Below are 20,335 nucleotides of genomic sequence, written 5' to 3' on the forward strand. Positions count from 1 at the left end.
TTGTTCCCTATTTGGTTTCCAGTATCTTCTCCTGAACACTTTATTTGAATGTGGATTTGCTTTTGGATTTTTCTACTTTGATCCTTTGAACTTAATTTAAATTTTTTTTCAAGAGTATATATATATATATATATATATATATATATATATATATAGTATCTAGCGCTGCACTTTTTTATATTTCATTTGTACACAATTTTTTGTCGATTGTAGTGATAGCAGCTATTTGTATATACATTGGTTTCAGACAATTTAGACATTTATTGGCTACATGCTTGTTTCAGTGACTCCCTTGGTAGTGGAGGATGAGGATGACAATCCCAGAGCCTTGCACCTTTAAAAACAAGTTAGCAGTGACAGTTGTATACAGTAGGTGTGCTTCCACCTCTTTTCACACAGTAGAGCAGGTGTTGTATGAAACAACCTTAAAATCATGATTTAAAGCCCAACTCCAGGAAAGATTAAATTTAAATAGAGCATTATGCATACATTTTTTCTCAGACTTGATTCCAAACATCTCTTTCTAAGCCCTCTTGCAATGTAATGGCTCAAAGTCACAGTTTCCTCTAATTTCAAAGTTTCCAAGCAAATTTTCCGCCTTTGTGGATCAGACATTTTCCCTGCTCATTATCTTCTTGGGCGCTGCCCTCATAAGTTCTCCTACCTGTGGAGCCTATGATAAAGAACCTGGCTGCTGTCTCCACATCAAGGAGATGTCCACATCAAGCAGACAGTGATTTGAACACCTGAAGAAGGAACTCAGGAAGTAAACAGAAGAAATTAGAAATATCATCATGTGACCATTGGCTTCAGGTAAAAAAATGGGTATTTATTTTTTCTTTTCATACTAGTTAGAGGAGGGTGAGGGGCTACTAATATCCTAGAGTCGGGCTTTAAGTTTTCTCACAATAAATGCATTCCTGTTTAGCAATCCTGTATATCTTGTTTGTATCTTGATTGGCTGTCTACATACTGCGATATGTTGGGTATTTTCAGCAATATGAATGCGCAGGCCCAGAGAACATTGGTTAATACAAACTCCAGAATTTCTATAACTGTAATCATGCTTGCGCCACAAAAAAGACCAAGCTGTCCACCCACATCAGCTGCAATAAAAAATATTGATAATAACATATTAGATAGTAGATGCATGACATGCAAGACAACTCAGTTTTTTTAAACAGGTGATCGAAGTAGAGGAACCTCCTGCTTAAACCCGCTGAGATGAATGATTAAGGCAATTTAAAAAAAGAAGGTTTTGGATAGAGTAGGGGAGGGTTAGAATTTCTAATCAAACACAAAGTAAAACAAAGTGTTGAATACAGATTGTCACAGGGTAAATCAATTTATCACTGGGCACATTATCTCTGGTTTGTCAGCACTACACAAAACAAGAGGAAAACTCAGAGTTGAGAATCCATATACTGTATATACAGTCCAATGACATCCACTAATGTCCAAAAGTCCAAAGTTTTAATGATAAATTTGGTTTATGTAAGAAATAAGCCAATGCATTTTAGGGGCCAAACAGACTTCTTTATCAGAGCTCAGGAATTTTGCCTGGGATTGGCCATAGATACACGCTGGAAACAGCTTCAAATAGCAGGTTGTTCCAGTTTTATTAAGTTTAGCAAAGGACGTTCTCTCATGGCTTCAAATACTGTCTATATTTCTATAGAGATATTTTATTCTTAAAGTCTATAGAGACTTATTCTGTCTTTCACCCATCACCATGACAAGAAGTGGTGTAAAATCTGCCAGATGGGGACAGTAACAAAGGCCTGACAAATTCCCTACTGTACTAGACATAGAGAACAAAAGTAGAGTTGTTGTCCACCAGTCAAATAAAATCCGTTATACTTTGGGAAAAAGAAACAAGCAAACCGATTGTTTACTTTGAGAAACATGAAATTCACCAATTTTCTTCAATTTGTTATAAATAGCCTTCAGGGTACTTTATACGTGGCTGCATTTTTAACCACTTTAGCTCCGCTCACTGTGCCTCTACTGCGGCACAGTGGCTCGTTCCCGTCCAGCGACGTAGACCTACGTCGCTGGACTCCTCCCCTTGTGGGCGGCGATCACCGCTGCTCTTCCCCGATCATCGGGGAATCGAGTTTGGAGATCCGCCCGCTTGTGTAAACAAAGCGGGCGGATCTCCTAAGTGACAAACAGTGACAGATTGCAGGGTTCAGCATAGCTGAACATGCGATCTGTCCCTGTGTCACTCAGTCACCTCCCCCCACACACGTCAGTAAGCACCAGGCATACATTAACCCCCTCCCTCTCCAATAAAATTAACCCCTTCCCTGCCAGTGTCATTTTTACAGTAACAGTGCATATTTATAGCACTGATTACTGTAGTAATGTCACTGGTACCCCCAAAAGTGTCAAAAATGTCAGTCAAGGGTCCGATTTGTCCGCCGCAATGTCGCAGTCCCGCAAAAAAAATCGCAGATTGCCGCCATTAAAAAAAAAAACACCAAAAATGACAGAAATTTTTCCCTTAGTTAGTAAACGCAATAACTTTTGCGCTAACCAATCAAAATACGCTTATTGTGATTTTTTTTACCAAACAGATAGCAGAAAACAAATTGGCCAAAAATTTTAAAAAATTTTGATTTTTACATTTTTTTTGGGGGGAATTTCATATAAAAAAATGTGAAAAATATTGTTATTTTTTCAAAATTTATGCTCTTTTTTTGTTTATAGCGCAAAAAGTAAAAATCGCACAGGTGATCAAATACTACCAAAAGAAAGCTCTGTTTGTGGGAAAAAAGGACATAAATTTAGTTTGGGTACAGTGTCGCACGACCGCGCAATTGTCAGTTAAAGTCGCACAGTGCCGAATCGCAAAAAGTGGCCTGGACGTAAGACAGCAAAATCCTCCGGTGGTAAAGTGGTTAAAGTTATATTAACCACTTGAAGTAAAATATTTGCCCCCTTCCAGTGCAGACCATTTTTCAGCTCCCAGCACTGTCACACTTTGAATGATAATTATTAAGCCATGCAACACTGTACCCAAATATTTTATCTTTTTTTTTAGACAGATTGTGATTTCTTTTGTTGGATTTGAATCACCACTGGGTTTTTTTTATTTTTTGCTATATAAATGAAAAAATGCCAAACATTTTGGGGGAAAAAAAACATGTTTTTTTATATAGTTATAAGGCTACATTCACACCTGAGCGTAGCGTTTTTCGCGCGTTTTTACCGCGATTTTACCGCGATTTTTGCGGCGTTTTTTACCGCGATTTTACCGCGATTTTTACCGCGATTTTTGTGCAGGCGTTTTTAGATTGAATAGAGATCAATGGAAAACGCCTGTAATCTGCCCAAAAAGAAGCTCATGTACTTTTTTGAGCGTTGGGCGTTTTGTATACAGCGTCAAAACGCTCAGATGTGAACAGGGGCCATTGAAATGAATAGGATTTGTCTTGTTGGGCGTTTTGAGAGCTGATCCTAGAGCAGAAAAACGCCCCAAAAACGCCCCAAAACGCCTACATGTGAACGGAGCCTAATAGTTTCCGATATAAAAGTTTGCAAATAAATAATCTTTCTTCGTACATGTTGGTCAAAATGTGTTCTGCTACATTTCTTTGGGTAAAAGAACCCAACTTACTTAGTATGTGAAACTTGAAGAGTCTACAAACTATGGTATACTGTATATTTACACAGTATTTGAAAGTTGGTCAATGCTGATGTACTGACTGCCTATTTCATTTCTTGAGGCCCTTTAATGCCATGACAGTACAACTATCCCCCAAAATGACCCCACAATTTGTGTCCCAATTTTTGGGAAAATTAAGAAATGAAATACTATATATTTTTTTCAAAGTTGCCATTTTAGCAAGTTCTCACACACAGCATAGGCATACTTAGAATTTCACCCCAAAACACATTTTGCTATGCCTCCTATGTATAGGAATACCACCTGTGTAAACCTTTTCACAGCTTAGAAGCATAGAAGGGCCCAACATCAAAAGAAGCATGTTTGGGTTTTCAAGGTGCGTAGATTATGCAGCTAATTTCCTGATACATTTTGGAGGCCCTGGAGAACCAGGACAGTAGAAACACCCACAAAATTACCCTATTCTGCAAATCAATACACTTCAGGTATTTGGTATCTGAAAGGCATAGTGAGTGTTTTGAAAATGTCCTTTTTTGTCACAAGATTTTGGAAAATGCAGGAAAGAAAATTAAAATGTATTTTTTTACACACAGTTACACCCCAAAACACATTCTGCTACACCTTCTGAGTATTGTGATACAACATGTTAGACTTTTTCACAGCCTAGGCACAGAGAGGGACCCAAAATCCAAGGAGAGCCTTCAGGCTTTTTAGGGGCATCAATTACGCATCTAATTTCCTGACTACCTATAACATTTGGGGAGGCCCTGGAGCCCCAGGACAGTGGAAACACCTACAAAATGACCACATTTTTTAAATCAAACACCTTTAAGGTATTTTTTAGGAGGCATGGAAAGTATTTTGACGACTTCAATTTTTGCTACAAGTTTGTAGAAAACGCAGGAAGAAAATAAAAATGTATTTTATTTACACAAAGTTGTCAACTTAATAAGATATTTTTCACACACAGCATGGGCATACTTATAATTAAAACCCAAAACACATTCTGCTACTTCTACCGAGTATAGTGATACCACATGTGGGAGACTTTTTCATTGTTTGGACTTATTATATACCGGATATGGTATCTTGTGAATCACACAAATCATTGTATCAAAACAAATGTGATGTAATGGTCACCTCAACACGAGTAATCAGGGGCGTTAACTTAGTGTAGTGTCATCTATAGCAATCTTCCTATAAACCAGGCAAACCTAGCCTACTTGTATATGGCTAGTTCAGGAATGCCATGTTTATTGGCCAGAAAAAACAGAAGGCTAAAGAAAGGAAGAACAAAATATTCTGTATGGTTCCAGGAGTGCAGTTATCCGCAGGGGATGGCTGGGACTGGTTTCTCACAGGAACATAATCTGTCAGACATGCAGATGGGTCAGTTCAGGCGCAGGCAGAAACATGGTCAGCAAACAGGCTAACAATCAGTCTAGGCAACAGGTGGACACTGCACTTTTATGGTTCATTCATACGTGTGGTTGGGGATGGTAAAAACGTGTGGTTGAGCTGTGGTTTTACCATCCCTTCACCACTACTCCCTTTAGCTGCAGCAGCAGGGGGGTGTACACATGCCATGGCTGTGATGCTTTGCTTTACTGTTGTGGCAGGGATTTTACCCCCTGTATGCCCACTGTTAATGACCCATTCAAGTGAATAGAGTTTCACATGCAGGTTCCATAGGGATGAAGCAGGTGGTGAGGAGACGATAAGATGCCTCCTCATTGCCTGTCTGATGATCTCTGAAGAGCCATCCGAACATGGATGGCTCTTCAGAGACCATCGTACATGTGAACAAGTCCTTATGATGACAATATGTCTGGGGTGGTGGTGATCAGCGACACTGCAACGTGTATGGCAGTCATCATGGACACTGTAACTGGTGTGGTGTTGGTGATTATGGACAATATGACTGGTGTGATGGTGATTAGGGACACTGGGACTTACCTATTTGATTACCTGGCTTATGGCAATCTGTTGCCGCCAGCGACCCAAGAAATGATACACTAGCAAACTTCTTAGCTGGAATTCCCCACTGGGACAACGATTCCCACTTACAGCACCTTGCTTCATTACTGGTGTTACTGTATTTCTTTATTATTTGTGGGTAAAGGGCAAAAAGAGAGCCTGGAGGTCCCCAGTCAGGTACATGTAGGCTATTATCTTGGTACCCTAGGGGATGTCCACCACCTATTTGTTTATGTCACTATGTTATATTATTCTGAATAAACATTGAGGTTTTGGAGTACACCGCAGTCTGTCACCTTTTCTCTTTTTGAGATACGGACTACTTTGGGGCCCTATCCCCCACCCCATCCTTTTTTTGACACTGTAACTGGTGTGATGGTGTTTAGGGACACTGTACCTGGTGTGGAGGTGATTACGGACAATGTGACTGGTGTGGCAGGGCTTAGGGAAGCTGGAACTGATGTGGCAGGGATCAGGGACACTAGGACTGGTGGGGTGGTGATAAGAGGCACTGTAACTGGTGTGGTGGTGATCAGGGGTACTGTAACTGGTATGGTGGTGACTAGAGCAATATGACTGATGTGGGGGTGATTACAGCGGGTTACAGATTGTGATGCTGCACATTTTAGAGAGTGCACACAAGTGGATGATGCAGGAGGATGTATGGGTATTTCCCATCTGGCTGTTTATATGCATTGGCCAGACAGGAAGCAGTTAAACCCTAAAGCAAAAATGCATTATATTGCGGCTACATTAGCTTTCTTTTTCTTCTTTATTTTACTTCTTTACTTACTTTAACAGACCAAGCTGTACAGCAAAGGTGTTGGTTAGAAGGTTAAGACAAACCATTTTAAACTGACAAAGGTGTGCACAATGGTAAGCTTTTATTCATTTATGTAAAACCTTTGTGCCAAAAGGAAACTGTTGATGTAACTGCTTGAAAAGTGTTAGTTGGAGTTCAGCTTTGATTTGTTAGTGAAATCTATCTAATTCTGCCAGTGTGTCTAACCTTACCCTCACCCTGGAATAACAAAGCCACTGTCTAAAGGAGAAGTCACCTTAGGACAGGAAGTGTGTTACTGGCTGGATCACCAGTTTGAAATAAAGAATAAAAGTGCGCCACCACATTAAAAGGTTGCTAAGCTGCAATATATAACATTTTTGTTTGGGTCAAATACTGCTTTAGCTTTGCATCTTTTAAATTCAAATGTACTCATCTGATTTGAGATTCCCTTTGTGCTCCCTTTTATTACTTTAATGTGGAACTATGTATGTTTCTTCTGCAATGAGAGCATCTTACCTGCCTGCTAGCAAGTTACTTAAGACTGTAAAAAGAGCTGAGCATACACAGAAGTTACAGTATCTCACAAAAGTGAGTACACCACTCACATTTTTGTAAATATTTTATTATATCTTTTCATGTGACAACACTGAAGAAATGACACGTTGCTACAATGTAAAGTAGTGGATGTACAGCTTGTATAACAGGGAAAATTTGCTGTCCCCTCAACACAAAATAACTCAACACACAGTCATTAATGTCTAAACCGCTGGCAACAAGTGAAAATGTCCAAACTGGGCCCAATTAGCCATTTTCCCTCCCCGGTGTCACGTGACTCGTTAGTGTTACAAGGTCTCAGGTGGGAATGGGGAGCGGGTGTGTTAAATTTGGTGTTATCGCTCTCACTTTCTCATACTGGTCACTGGAAGTTCAACATGGCACCTCATGGCAAAGAACTCCCTGAGGATCTAAAAAAAAGAATTGTCACTCTACATAAAGATGGCCTAGGCTATTAGAAGATTGGTAAGACCCTGAAACTAAGCTGCAGCATGGTGGCCAAGATCATACAGCAGTTAAACAGGACAGGTTCCACTCAGAACAGGCCTCGCCATGGTCGACCAAAGAAGTTGAATGCACATGCTTAGTGTCATATCCAGAGGTTGTCTTTAGGAAATAGCCGTATGAGTGCTGCCAGCATTGCTACATCGGTTAAAGGGGTGGGGGGGGGGGTCAGTGCTTAGACCATATGCCACACACTGCATCAAATTGGTCTGCATGGCTGTTGTCCCAGAAGGAAGCCTCTTCTAAAGATGATGCTCAAGAAAGCCCGCAAACAGTTTGCTGAAGGCAAGCAGACCACAGGTCATGGATTACTGGAACCCTGTCCTGTGGTCTGATGAGACAAAGATAAACTTATTTAGATCAGATGGTGTCAAGCGTATGTGGCGGCACTGGGGAGCTACAGTTCATTCAGGGAACTATGAATGCCAACATGTACTGTGACATACTGAAGCAGAGCATGATCCCCTCCCTTCAGAGACTGGGCCGCAGGGCAGTATTCCAACATGATAATGACCCCAAACACACCTCCAAGATGACCACTGCCTTGCTAAAGAAGCTGATGGTAAAGGTGATGGACTGACCAAGCGTGTCTCCAGACCTAAACCCTATTGAGCATCTGTGGGGAATCCTCAAATGGAAGGTGGAGGAGCGCAAGGTCTCTAACATCCAGCGTGATGTCGTCATGGACGAGGACTCCAGTGGCAACCTGTGAAGCTCTGTTGAACTCCAAGAGGGTTAAGGCAGTGCTGAAAAATAATGTTGGCCACACAAAATATTGACACTTTGGGCCCAATTTGGACATTTTCTATTAGGGGTGTACTCACTTTTGTTGCAAGCGATTTAGACATTAATGGCTGTGTGTTGAGTTATTTTGAGGGGACAGCAAATGTACACTGTTATACAAGCTGTACACTCACTACTGTACATTGTAGCAAAGTGTTATTTCTTCAGTGTTGTCACATGAAAAGATATAATAAAATATTTACAGAAATGTGAGGGGTGTACTCACTTTTGTGAGATACTGTATACTCTTTTGCTACATGTGAAATAAAATAGGCTGTGAGATCAGAATTCTAAAACAGCTTTAAAACATTTGATAAAAGCATACACAAAAATTTCCTCCATGTTGATTGGTTCCCAAAAGCACCTTGTTGAAACCCATATATTAGCTCTCTAAAACCTAAAATGATAGTGCAAACAGATTATAATTATTACTAGTATTAACAATAAATCAATACTTACATAGCAGTGCACTTGAAGTCATCGCTTTTTGCTGCTTGGTTATTTTGTAATTCAGCTCGCTGTACTTAATGTCAATATACACCAAGTTATTCCTAGAAAAATATTAATTTTAAATAGAAAAACAATGTTTACTTTTAGTCAGTGACCCAGACCTCATAGAAGCCAAACTGTAGAAACAAGGATGTCTTCTAACGCAGCTCAGTGGTATTGTACTATATAATGCAGAATATAGGAACTCTATTTTCAAAAATGCTAAACATCTGCTGGACATGCTAAGTCTTAAAGAGGTTGTAAACCCACTTTGTTTACATTTACCTATAGGTAAGCCTACATTAAGGCTTACCTATAGGTGCTATAAATATCTCCTAAACTTGCACTATTTAGGAGATATTTACATTGCATGCAGCCGATGACGTCATCGGCGCATGCGCTCTGAAGGAACGGCCACCCGTGCCGTTCCTTCAGATCCCAGTGCCGTGAACGGCGGCTACCACGCGCATGTGAGGGAGTGCTGTAATCGCGCCCCCGGCCGATCAGACGTCCGGAGGACGAGATCCAGGAAGCAGGACGGCCTAACATGTCGGCCGTTCCTGTCCGCACTGAGGGGGCTTTGTTTTTAGGTAAGTACTTCATAATGAGCTAGTATGCGATGCATACTAGTTCATTATGCCTTTGTCTTTACAGGTTTTTTTTTTTTTTCACCTTTTTTTTAAGCGGGTTTACTTCCTCTTTAATGCCTGATGTGTCCAATCGAAATAAAGATGGGTTCCAATGGACCTACCGTAGAGCAAATCCGTGATTGAGTGTAGTTTGGGTGGACCCTGTCCTGTTCTGGCCTGGGCTGTTACCGCTCTGCTAATTACACAAGAAAGTGTTCACTAGATAGCAGATTCTTGAATGTGCACCGAGGAGTGCCTGACACCAAATTAATTTCACTTAAAGGATTTGTGAAACATTTACTTTTTAAGAGCATCAGATATAGCCAACATATTTGGGGGGGCTCCTCCATCTGCAGGGATTGAGCAATCAGTGTAATAAAATCACATAAGCATAAACAAAGGGGCCTGTGTTAAGGCTTGATGAGAACTAGCATCTTCTGATGGCACTGTAGAATATTTTTTGCCCCCAAAATGCGTTGTATATACTGTATCTGATGCTGTTAACCATTTAATGTTTCAAAAAGTCCTTCACGTGAGATGAACTTTTGTACCGGGTGCTCCTCTGTACACATTCAAGATGCAAAGTCTTGAGAAAGTTCAGAGCTCACAAAAAACAAAATAAACCAGTAAAAAATTCAATGGGAAACAGCCAGTTATTTACATGGGAGGCATACAGCAACCACTATTCTTGGGCTCATTGATATTTCTTTCATATCTGTGCAATTTAGACTGGACTGATTTGACTGACAAATAAAAGGCTTAATTTAATATGCTTTCCTATGCTATTCTTTAGCATTGTGCTGTGATTGGCAACATTCATATACAGTATTTGCACTTCCTGTGGGCTTAGGTTTGTGAGAGGTTGATTAAAACTCAAAGTCTTCTGAGCAGCACTCATCAGTATGGATAAGGCTTGAGTCTGACACTACCATGGGGGTAAGGGGAGTCCTGTGGGTTCAAGGTTGAGAGTCCCAGCAGATTTATGTGCAGATTCGCCCTAAAGACTTCTTGAAAACTATAATGCACTGCATAACCTTTAAACTATTGGCAACAGGCTTAAAGGACCAATAAGAAGCATGTTGGATAGGCCAGCCCCCTCACTATAAAAGGATGGCAGCCATAGTGTCAGTGAATTGGAAACTGTTGTAGGGAATGCATTGGGAAAGCTAACAAACAAACATACCCTCATTTATTGCTAGCTTCATTCATTGCAAACTGTATTGTTTGCTGCAAGGCTTCCTTTTTAAAAAATGGGCTATTTTTCAAGGGGTGGTATTTTGGTGTTTTCAATTATATTTGAGGTTATGCTAGTTTTTTAGTTTATGTTGATCAGTCCTATATTTTTCTGTTTTTTTCTGCTGTCAAATTTCAGCTTTAAAAAAAGTGGGATTGTGTTTTAGGGGTGGTATTTTGGAGTTTTAATTTCTTTTTGTCTCTGGTAAGCTCAGGCCTAGCCTAGCTCATTAAAATGGTCTTTCTGATTGTATATTTTGATGAGAAATTGTCCAGTGATAGGACAGTTTTCCATTAGTGAAGACATGGACATCCAAAGCAAAATACTGGCAAATATTTATCTGTCACTCAAAGCAGCCCTATTACTTTTTGATGAAAAAGCATGTCGTCTGCCAAAGTACCCCAAAAAAGCCTTTTTTTTTTCAAAGTGAAATTGATCAAATTGGAATGCTGTTGTTGTATGAAAGCCAAGCTAAATGTAAAAGAAATAAAAAATTCTACAGTTAAATATGTGCTGCAAGTAAATGCTGTTGCTGAGACTGTCCATGAAAAAACAGAAACAGCTTGTATGCATACAGATTTAAAGCATTCCCCCCAAACATGGTATTTAAGAGCCGGTTCACACTGAGGCGACACGACTCCTTACTACTTTGGGGGCGACTTGTGCAGTCCCGTGCACCACGACTTCGGAGCGACTAGCAGGGACTTCACGTAATGGAAGTCTATGCAAGTCACTCCGAGGTCGCCCCGAAGTAGTACAGGACCCTTTTTCTAAGTCGGAGCGACTTGTGTCGCTCCTATTAGAACGGGTCCTCTAGCGGTCAATGGACCGCGAGGGAGCGTGACTTGTCAAGCTGACAAGTCGCCTGACAAGTCGCACTAGAGTGAACCGTCTCTAAAGGATTTGTTTATTCTTAGTGCTGCCTTCAAAGTCACATGTGAAGAACCTTTCCTTCTGTATTCTATTTTCTTAAATCCCTCTTGCATTTTAGCATTGGCATACTGTATGTCCCCCATGGCAGTGCCTAGCTTCCCGTGTTTTTTTTTTACACTAGGCTGCATATTACCCCCAAAAATGACCAGATTTTAACAAGATTCGCCCCTTCCCCCATAGACTTCAGTTGGATTTGCCCCTAATGTCAAGCTTGCTAAGTTTTAATTAAGATTTGGCAAACTTTAACATAGTTACCGATTGTGACTGTCTTCCTACCTGTCTATCCAACTGTCTTTGCCCCTACAGAAGACAGGTGGACAACAATGGAATAGAAGTGAGCACAAACACAAATAAATACTGTATGTATGACTAATGCCTCTGCTCATTAATGACTCTGTGTATATAATGCATTAATGATGCTTGCTTTGCGGATCACCCATGTTCTTATCTATAAAATAACTGAGAAAAGCTTTCTTTTCTCAGACTGCACATTTGAAATCAATAGACATCTCATTTGGAAAATGGCATCTGATGCTTCTCACTCAGTCTACATGATTTATGTCAGTTAAGCACTTAGTGATAGAACAATGTTCTAGACATTAGGTTGTTTAACCTGTAACTTTAGTTTCCACTGTTTGCAGACAATAAACGGACAGCCTTAGAAAACCAGAGGTCACAAGGCAGTTCAGATATTTTCTGAAACCAGTAAGAAAACATTGATAAGTATGTGGATCAAGTTAACAACACAAGAACTCTACTTTGAGCTTTAACATGTACATTTATTTACCTTATGTAGGTTATATTTTTACTCAGCTTGTTGGAGAGGAAATCTGCAGCTTTGTCGCTGGGAAATGTGGAGTATGAAAGGGTAGCTGGGTAGTCAGTCTCTTCACACGGAACTGGGCAACTAGAATTATAGGTTCCCACACTACACAGCTCCAGTTTTTCGATTCTGACTGCTCAAAAACAAAAAAACAATTATTATAAACAAACACTTCCGATATATACTGTATTAAATCATGTACAATCACCGGCCACTTTATTAGGTACACCTTGCTAGTACCAGGTTGGACCCCCTTTTGCCTTCAGAACTTCCATAATTCTTTGTGGGATAGATTCCACAAGGTGTTGGAAACATTCCTCAGAGATTTTGGTCCATATTGACATGATAACATTGTGCAGTTACTGCAGATTTGTCGGCTGCAAATCCATTATGCAACTCTCCACTACATCCCAAAAGTGCTCCATTGGATTGAGATCTGGTGACTGTGGCGGCCATTGGAGTACATTGAACTCATTGTACTGTTCACGAAACCAGTGGTGAGATAATTTGAGCTTTGTGACATGGTGCATTATCCTGCTGGAAGGAGCCATCAGAAGATGGGTACACTGTAGTCATAAAGGGATGGACATGGTCAGCAATAATACTCAGGTAGGACGTGGTGTTTAAACGATGCTCAATTGGTACTAAGGTGCCCAAAGTGTGCCAAGAAAATATCCCCCACACCATTACACCACCAGCCTGATCTGTTGATACAAGGCAGGATGGATCCATGCTTCCATGTTGTTTACGTCAACTTCTGACCCTATTATCTGAATGTCGCCACTGAAATCAAGACTCTTTAGACCAGGCAATGTTTCTCCAATCTTCTGCTGTCCAATTTTGGCAAGCCTGTGTGAATGGTAGCCTCAGTTTCCTGTTACTAGCTGACAGGAGTGGCACCTGGGGTCTTCTGCTGCTGTATCCCATCTGCTTCAATGTTCAATGTGTTGTGCATTCGTGGATGGTATTCTGCATACCTTGGTTGTAACAAGTGGTTACTTGAGTTACTGTTGCCTTTCTATCATCTCAAACCAGTCTGCCAATTCTCCTCTGACCTCTGACATCAAAAAGGCATTTGTGTCCATACAACTGCTGCTCACTGGATATTTTCTCTTTTTCGGACGCTAGTCTGTAAACCCTAGAGATGGTTGTGCATGAAAAGCCCAGTAGATAAGCAGTTTTTGAACTACTCAGGCCAGCCTGTCTGACTCCAACAACCATGCCAAGATCAAAGTCACTTAAATCCCCTTTCTTCCCCATTCTGATGCGCAGTTTGAACTGCAATAACCCGTCTTCACCACATCTAGATGCCCAAATGTATTGATTTTCTGTCATGTGATTGGCTCATTAGCAATTTGTGTTACCAAGCAATTGAACAGGTATACCTAATAAAGTGGTCGGTGAATGTGTATATATATATATATATATATATATATTACTACACTATATTAATTTAAATTATAAGTATATTTAAATAATTTAATTTAGAGAGAAGTACTTACAAAGTGTAGGATACACACAGTTATAAAACTGTGGAAGGTCACATTCCTTTCCAACACCTGTCAAAAAGTTGTATTTCAAAGATTCTTTAGACAAATTGCATGCATAGTACTACTAATATTTATAGAAACAGCTGTTAATAATTATAATTATTAAATATATGAAATTAAACACTTGCTGACCAGAGTACATATATAAACATCCTGGGTAGCATGTGGTTATACCAGGATCATGGCTACAGCTGCAGGCATGATCCTGGTACCATTTTTTAGTGCCAGTGATCGGCAAGTGGTTAAAAACATTTAGGCTGGGTTCAAACTTAAGTGAATTGGATGTGGGTTTGCCCGCATCCAATTTGCATGACAGTAGAGTGTTACCGACTCTCAATAGAGCCGGTTCACACATCTCTGTGGCAGCTGCTGAGCAAATTGCTCAAGGATCCTGTGCATCTTTGGCTCTGTTTTACGTCCGAGTTCAGGCATAAATGAGTGCCTGATTCAACCCCTTAAATGGAGAACAGGGCTGCGGCCATATTAGGTGTGAACCCAGCCTAAATATTATTATTGATCTAATATCATATGAGTTGTTAAGTGATTAGCAATTAATACAATTGTTACAATACATATTAGAGGACTATTTTAACCATCAAAAGATTTGCAGTTCTACAGTCAAATCTTGGGATCCAGAAACCCCTGCCAGATAGCCCAACCAGGCCCCTACCAAAATTTGAGCAGCAGTAAAACTTGGCCAGGAACAAGTGCCCAGCCTGCTATTGGGGCAAAAAAAGAAAAGCAGCAGACAGATAAGTAATTTCTGTGTTCACCATCAGCTCTTACAGTATGTACTCTAGTGATATCCCTCCTTCTCCTAACCTAAGTGCTGTTGTACAGAGGCTGTGTCTGGAGTTCAGCTCTACATAAACATATTGTATTTGAATAGACTAACTGAATGCAGCCTACCCCTCACATATTTGTAAATAGTTTATTATATCTTTTCATGTGACAAGACTGAAGAAATCACACCTTGCTACAATGTAAAGTAGTGAGTGTACAGCTTGTATAACAGTGTAAATTTGCTGTCTCCGCAACACACAGCCATTTATATCTAAACCGCTGGCAACAAAAGTGAGTACACCCCTAAGTGAAAACGTCCAAATTGGGCCCAATTAGCCATTTTCTCTCCCCGGCGTCATGTGACTCGTTAGTGTTACAAGGTCTCAGGTGTGATTGGGAAGCATGTGTGTTAAATTTGATGTTATCTCTCTCACACTCCCATACTGGTCACTGGAAGTTCAACATGGCACCTCATGGCAAAGAACTCTCTGAAGTTCTGAAAAAAAGAATTGTTGCTCTACATAAAGATGGCCTAGGCTATAAGAAGATTGCCAAGACCCTGAAACTGAGCTGCAGCACGGTGGCCAAGACCATACAGCGGTTTAACAGGACAGGTTCCACTCAGAACAGGCCTCACCATGGTCAACCAAAGATGTTGAGTGCATGTGCTCAGCGCCATATCCAGAGGTTGTCTTTGGGAAATAGATGTATGAGTGCTGCCAGCATTGCTGCACAGGTTGAAGAGGTCGGGGGGGGCAGCCTGTCAGTGCTCAGACTATACGCCGCACACTGCATCAAATTGGTCTGCATGGCTGTCGTCCCAGAAGGAATCGTCTTCTAAAGATGATGCACAAGAAAGCCCCCAAACAGTTTGCTGAAGACAAGCAGACTAAGGACATGGATTACTGGAACCATGTTCTGTGGTCTGATGAGACCAAGATAAACTTTTTTGGTTCATATTTTGTTAAACGTGTGTGGCGGCAACCAGGTGAGGAGTACAAAGACAAGTGTCTCTTGCCTACAGTCAAGCATGGTGTCGGGAGTGTCATCGTCTGGGGCTGCATGAGTGCTGCCGGCACTGGAGAGCTACAGTTCATTAAGGGAACCATGAATGCCAGAGGTGTCAGAGATGAGGCAAACAGATTGGACACACTGATATTTTTGACACTTTGGGGGGACCAGTGACATAACTACAGTAATCAGTGTTAAAACATATGTACTGTTACTGTACTAATGACACTGGCAGGGAAGGGGTTAACACCAGGGGCGATAAAAGGGTTAAATGTATTTCCAGGGCAGTGACAGTGAATCTTGGCACCCCAGATGTTTTGGAACTATATTTCCCATGATGCTCAACTACACTGCAGAGTGCATGAGCATTATGGCAAATGTAGTTCCAAAACATCTGGGCTGCGAAAAAGGTTCACCATCACTACCCTAGGGGGTGCTTTCTAACTGTGTGGGGGATGTACTTATGGAATGAACACAGGGACTTGTGTTTCTAAATAGGAGGAACACAGGAGCCCTGTGTTTATTGCTGACAGAACTGTGGTCTGCCGTGTTTACAACTGCAGACCACCGTTCTGTCTTTACAAGGAGAGATCGCGGGTGCCTGGCGGCAATTGCAGCCGCCGGACCCGCAGATCAGCTTCCCATGTGCCTCCCACTCCCGGTTCCGCAAAGCGACGTACAGTTATGTAGTTTCACAGGACATAGCCGACCTGCTGCTGTATATGTACTGCTGGTGGTTGGCAAGTGGTTCAAAAAACTTGAATATCACTACAGGCAGTTCCTGAGTTAAATACATTCAACTTATATACGACTCATACTTACAAACAGAGGGAGAGGAAATCTACCCCTAGGAAGGGATATTCATGCCTGTAAGGGTTTTCATGGAAAAATTGTCTGCACTGAAGATTTATCACCAATTCTTGTTTCAACAACAACCCCACATTTTCAAAATCCAATTTTCACAGATACAGAAAGTGAGGTGAACTCTTCTGAACTGGGCACAGACAGCAAAACAAACATTACAGGGTTGTTACCCTTCTCTATGCTATCCAAAAATGTAAAAATTATTGTTTTGGCTGGAGTTACTTTTAAAAAAAAGTATTTCTTACATACAAATTCAACTTAAGAACAAACCTACTAAACCTATCTTGTTTGTAACCCAGGGACTGCATGTAAGTGATTTTATAATTGTCAGCAAATAAATGTGTTACCGGGAAGTAAGAATGGTAAGCATCCACATTCTTCTTGTATATAATTTGCCTTGCACTCCTGTACACATCCATATGTACTGTAGACTTTATGATGTGCCAGTGTTAAATCAGGATCACATTCTCCCCATGGATATTCTTGCATTATTGCCTGCAATTGAAACATTACATTAATATTATATAATATAATTTATATAGATTTAAAGGATCATTCTAGACTAAGATAATATCACAATTATAGCACAACTTGTCGGACTTATAGGGGTTGTAAAGGCAGAAGATTTTTTATTTTAATGCATTCTATGTATTAAGATAAAAAGCCTTCTGTGTGCAGCAGCCCCTCTCAGCCCCCACTAATACTTACCTGAGCCCCCTCTCTATCCAGCAATGTCCACATGCTCCTCAGCCACTCCTCAGCCACCATTGGCTCCCGCTGCTGTCAATCAAACTCAGTTAGCCAATCAGGAGAGAGAGAGGGGGCAGGGTCCAACAGCAGCTCTGTGTCTGAATGGATACAGGAAGCTGCAGCTTAGCTCGGGTGCCCCCGAAGAAAGCTGTTTACTGTGGGGCCACTCAATAGGAGGGAGGGACCAGAAGCAGTGAAGAGGGACCCGAGAAGAGGAAGATCTGGGCTGCTCTGTGCAAAACCAACAGCACACAGGAGGAAAGTACATGTTTGTTATTTTAATAGAAAAAAAAAACAAGACTTTACAATCACTTTAACTACTGGCATCTTTCTCCTTCCCAGGACTTTCATCCCACCTGTGCGAAAATAAAATAAATGTCAAAGGGGCAAAAGAGATCCCTTTTATTAGCTACCACAGGTTGGCAACCCACCAGGTTGTGGGAAAACCACCACAGAGCAGATATAATAGAAGCCATTGGGTATTTTAAAGTATAGGAGCTTCAAGGAGCTGCTAGTGAGCATGAAGCTTTAGAGAGCTAGGGTTGAAGACTGCAGGGGTTGTGTCAACAGGAGGCAGAGAAACAGCAGTACATTGAACTTCGCAGTGATCAGCTGTGCTGGGAGGCTGTGCTCCCAAGTGGAATGGAAAGAAGAAAACTGACGATGCTGGGATGGATGTGCTTCCATGCTTATCATAATACTCTTTGACCCCCAATGGATGTCAATACACATTTAAGATGTATTCCCTGTTTGGCCTTTGATCACCCAGATATAATTTTGTGCATGGAAAAATGTCTATATCGGTATCCCGATATATATGTACCCCTAATGTGACGTTTTTTGCATTCTATATGTATTTATTGTTAAACCTATTATATGTTATTCCATTATGGGCTTTGTAATACATGCTGAATGTTGTATTAATTAATTTTTGTTTCCCCTGCTGACACTTGGGCACTGATGGCCGGGAGACACCAAGCGGGATCAGTTCTTTCCGGCGGGTATGTGTCCCCCGAGCCAGCGGATATCCGCTGGTACCGCCGGATTTCCGATGGAGTGCGACGGCGCTATCGATGCGCATGCGCACTTCGGTGGGACTTGGCGCATGATGTCGGACGCCGCATCCGCGGCGCCGTGACGTCGGATGCGCCTGGAGACACATAAGAAGCCGGCGCTGCCACTATGGCGGCGTCGGCTTCTTATGCTCCATGCAGAGAGGACACAGAGTGGATGTTACCCCACATATTATGAAACTATGCTGCCAGCATAGAGTCTGGATAATAACTGTATCTATGGTATTAATAATTGCTAATAAAGCAGTTAATATCCAGATCAACGTTTAGACCTTTGGGGTACAAACTATCGGTAAGGTAGATCCAGTGTGTTTCTCGCTTTGATACTTCACGAACCCTATTAACACACTGGATCTGCCTTACCGATAGTTTGTACCCCAAAGGTCTAAACGTTGATCTGGATATTAACTGCTTTATTAGCAATTATTAATACCATAGATACAGTTATTATCCAGACTCTATGCTGGCAGCATAGTTTCATAATATGTGGGGTAACATCCACTCTGTGTCCATCCCTGATCTCACATGTATGTATTCGGAATGATTAGGGTTTCAACCTTTCCATTTCCCCTTTGTGACTTTTCTTATGCCTGATTTTAATTGGATAGGGTTTTAATTAATATTAATATTTCCCGTGTTTTTGTTGGGAGTATTTATTTATTATTTTAGATTTTATTGAATGACGGTGTTTTAAATATTTAGATATTTATGCATAATTCAGTGTGCTAAATTGACTACATTTCTTTTCCAATACCGATTTAGGAATAATGTGAATGCACTTTTATTGTTTGAGTTTTACTGCAACTTGTTATCTGATGCCTTTTTTAGTTTTAGTTTGGTGCCATTATGCAATTATTGATGTAAAGTTAAGGCATTCAGTGTAAAATATGGATGTTTTATGAAAATTGGTCCGGAATCGCTGATGTATTACAATGCCCCACTGGTGCAGGTATCCCTGCATAAGTATAGGCAAGTGAGAGGGCTAAGGGATTTTATGAAGTTAATCGCATTCCCTTGGTTTAAATGCGATCCGGAGGATAGTAGTAAGGGGAGTCCGCAGAGTCGGTATCCAATGAGCATGGTGAGGTTATACATCCGGCGGTAAAACCGGATGTTGACATCTCCTGCTGGGTTCCGATTTGACGGCAGGATGTGCGTCATCACGTCCGGCGGAAGTACACATCCGTGCATTAGAGTACCGATGCCGGATGTTGTTTAATGCCTGTGTACTTCCGGTGACCCCTGAGCTCGACGCTGGTGTGCACGCACCGGCGTCATTATTAAAGGAGACAGACCGCGCCGCGCACATGGGCTCTCAGAAGAAGTCGAGAAGACGAAACGTCAGAGCTGATGTGCGCGGTCGCTGAATACATCACACAGGACGTCCACCAGTATTCCTAACGTTCTGCAGGAATTACATATGGTGGCCCTCCAGTGTACATATTTTTATCTTTATGCCTTCACTCCATTGCCCTCCTGTAAGTAGACATCTTGAGGGGAGAGGGGCTTTTATTGTGTTTTTCTTTTAAATAAACATTTTGCGGAATTACACTATTGTTGCCCCCACTTTGTTCAATTGCATGTGCTTTGAACGGAGGATAATTGGAGGAGGAAGGAGTCAGGTGATGTCCAGCAGTGATCCCATACCCGTCGTTTGGTGGATATATTTGAAGGTTCTTTGCTCACCGTTTTCTGGTGAGTGTTCCATTTAAGGGGGGGAGCACCGAAGTGTGGTGGAAGCTTGGTGAATAGTCAAGACCCTTCACTCCCCTACCCTGGTTGATGGATTTTGTTTGAAGAATCACTGTATGGACTCTATGCCTTTATAATATATGAGTTGCTAAGGACTTTGTTTTACACAACAGTTCTGTATTTCTTAGCGCTGCTAGTGTTATAGTTTTATTTTACCAGGTATAATATTCTACAACACCTTTGTTAATATTATCATAATCAGTATGAAAA

The 20,335-nt window shown here is 41.1% G+C and overlaps 1 protein-coding gene across 1 annotated transcript in view; it reads right to left on the bottom strand.

Annotated features, from left to right (window-relative positions):
* Nucleotides 1–924: 924 nt before the first annotated feature.
* The window catches only part of ASIC5 (acid sensing ion channel subunit family member 5), a gene marked incomplete at its 3' end in the record, with an annotated part of 198,351 nt that continues 178,940 nt past the window's right edge, over nt 925–20,335 (bottom strand). Inside the window, exons 21-25 of the mRNA XM_082249038.1 lie at nt 16,898–17,045; nt 13,845–13,901; nt 12,307–12,475; nt 8,694–8,785; nt 925–1,106 (exon numbers count right to left, since the gene is read on the bottom strand). Of these exons, the coding sequence (XP_082105164.1) occupies nt 925–1,106; nt 8,694–8,785; nt 12,307–12,475; nt 13,845–13,901; nt 16,898–17,045 (648 nt within the window). The remainder of the gene's footprint in view (nt 1,107–8,693; nt 8,786–12,306; nt 12,476–13,844; nt 13,902–16,897; nt 17,046–20,335) is intronic.

This window comes from Pelophylax lessonae (genome assembly GCF_965119305.1).
Source record: "Pelophylax lessonae genome assembly, chromosome: 1".
NCBI lineage: Eukaryota > Metazoa > Chordata > Amphibia > Anura > Ranidae > Pelophylax > Pelophylax lessonae.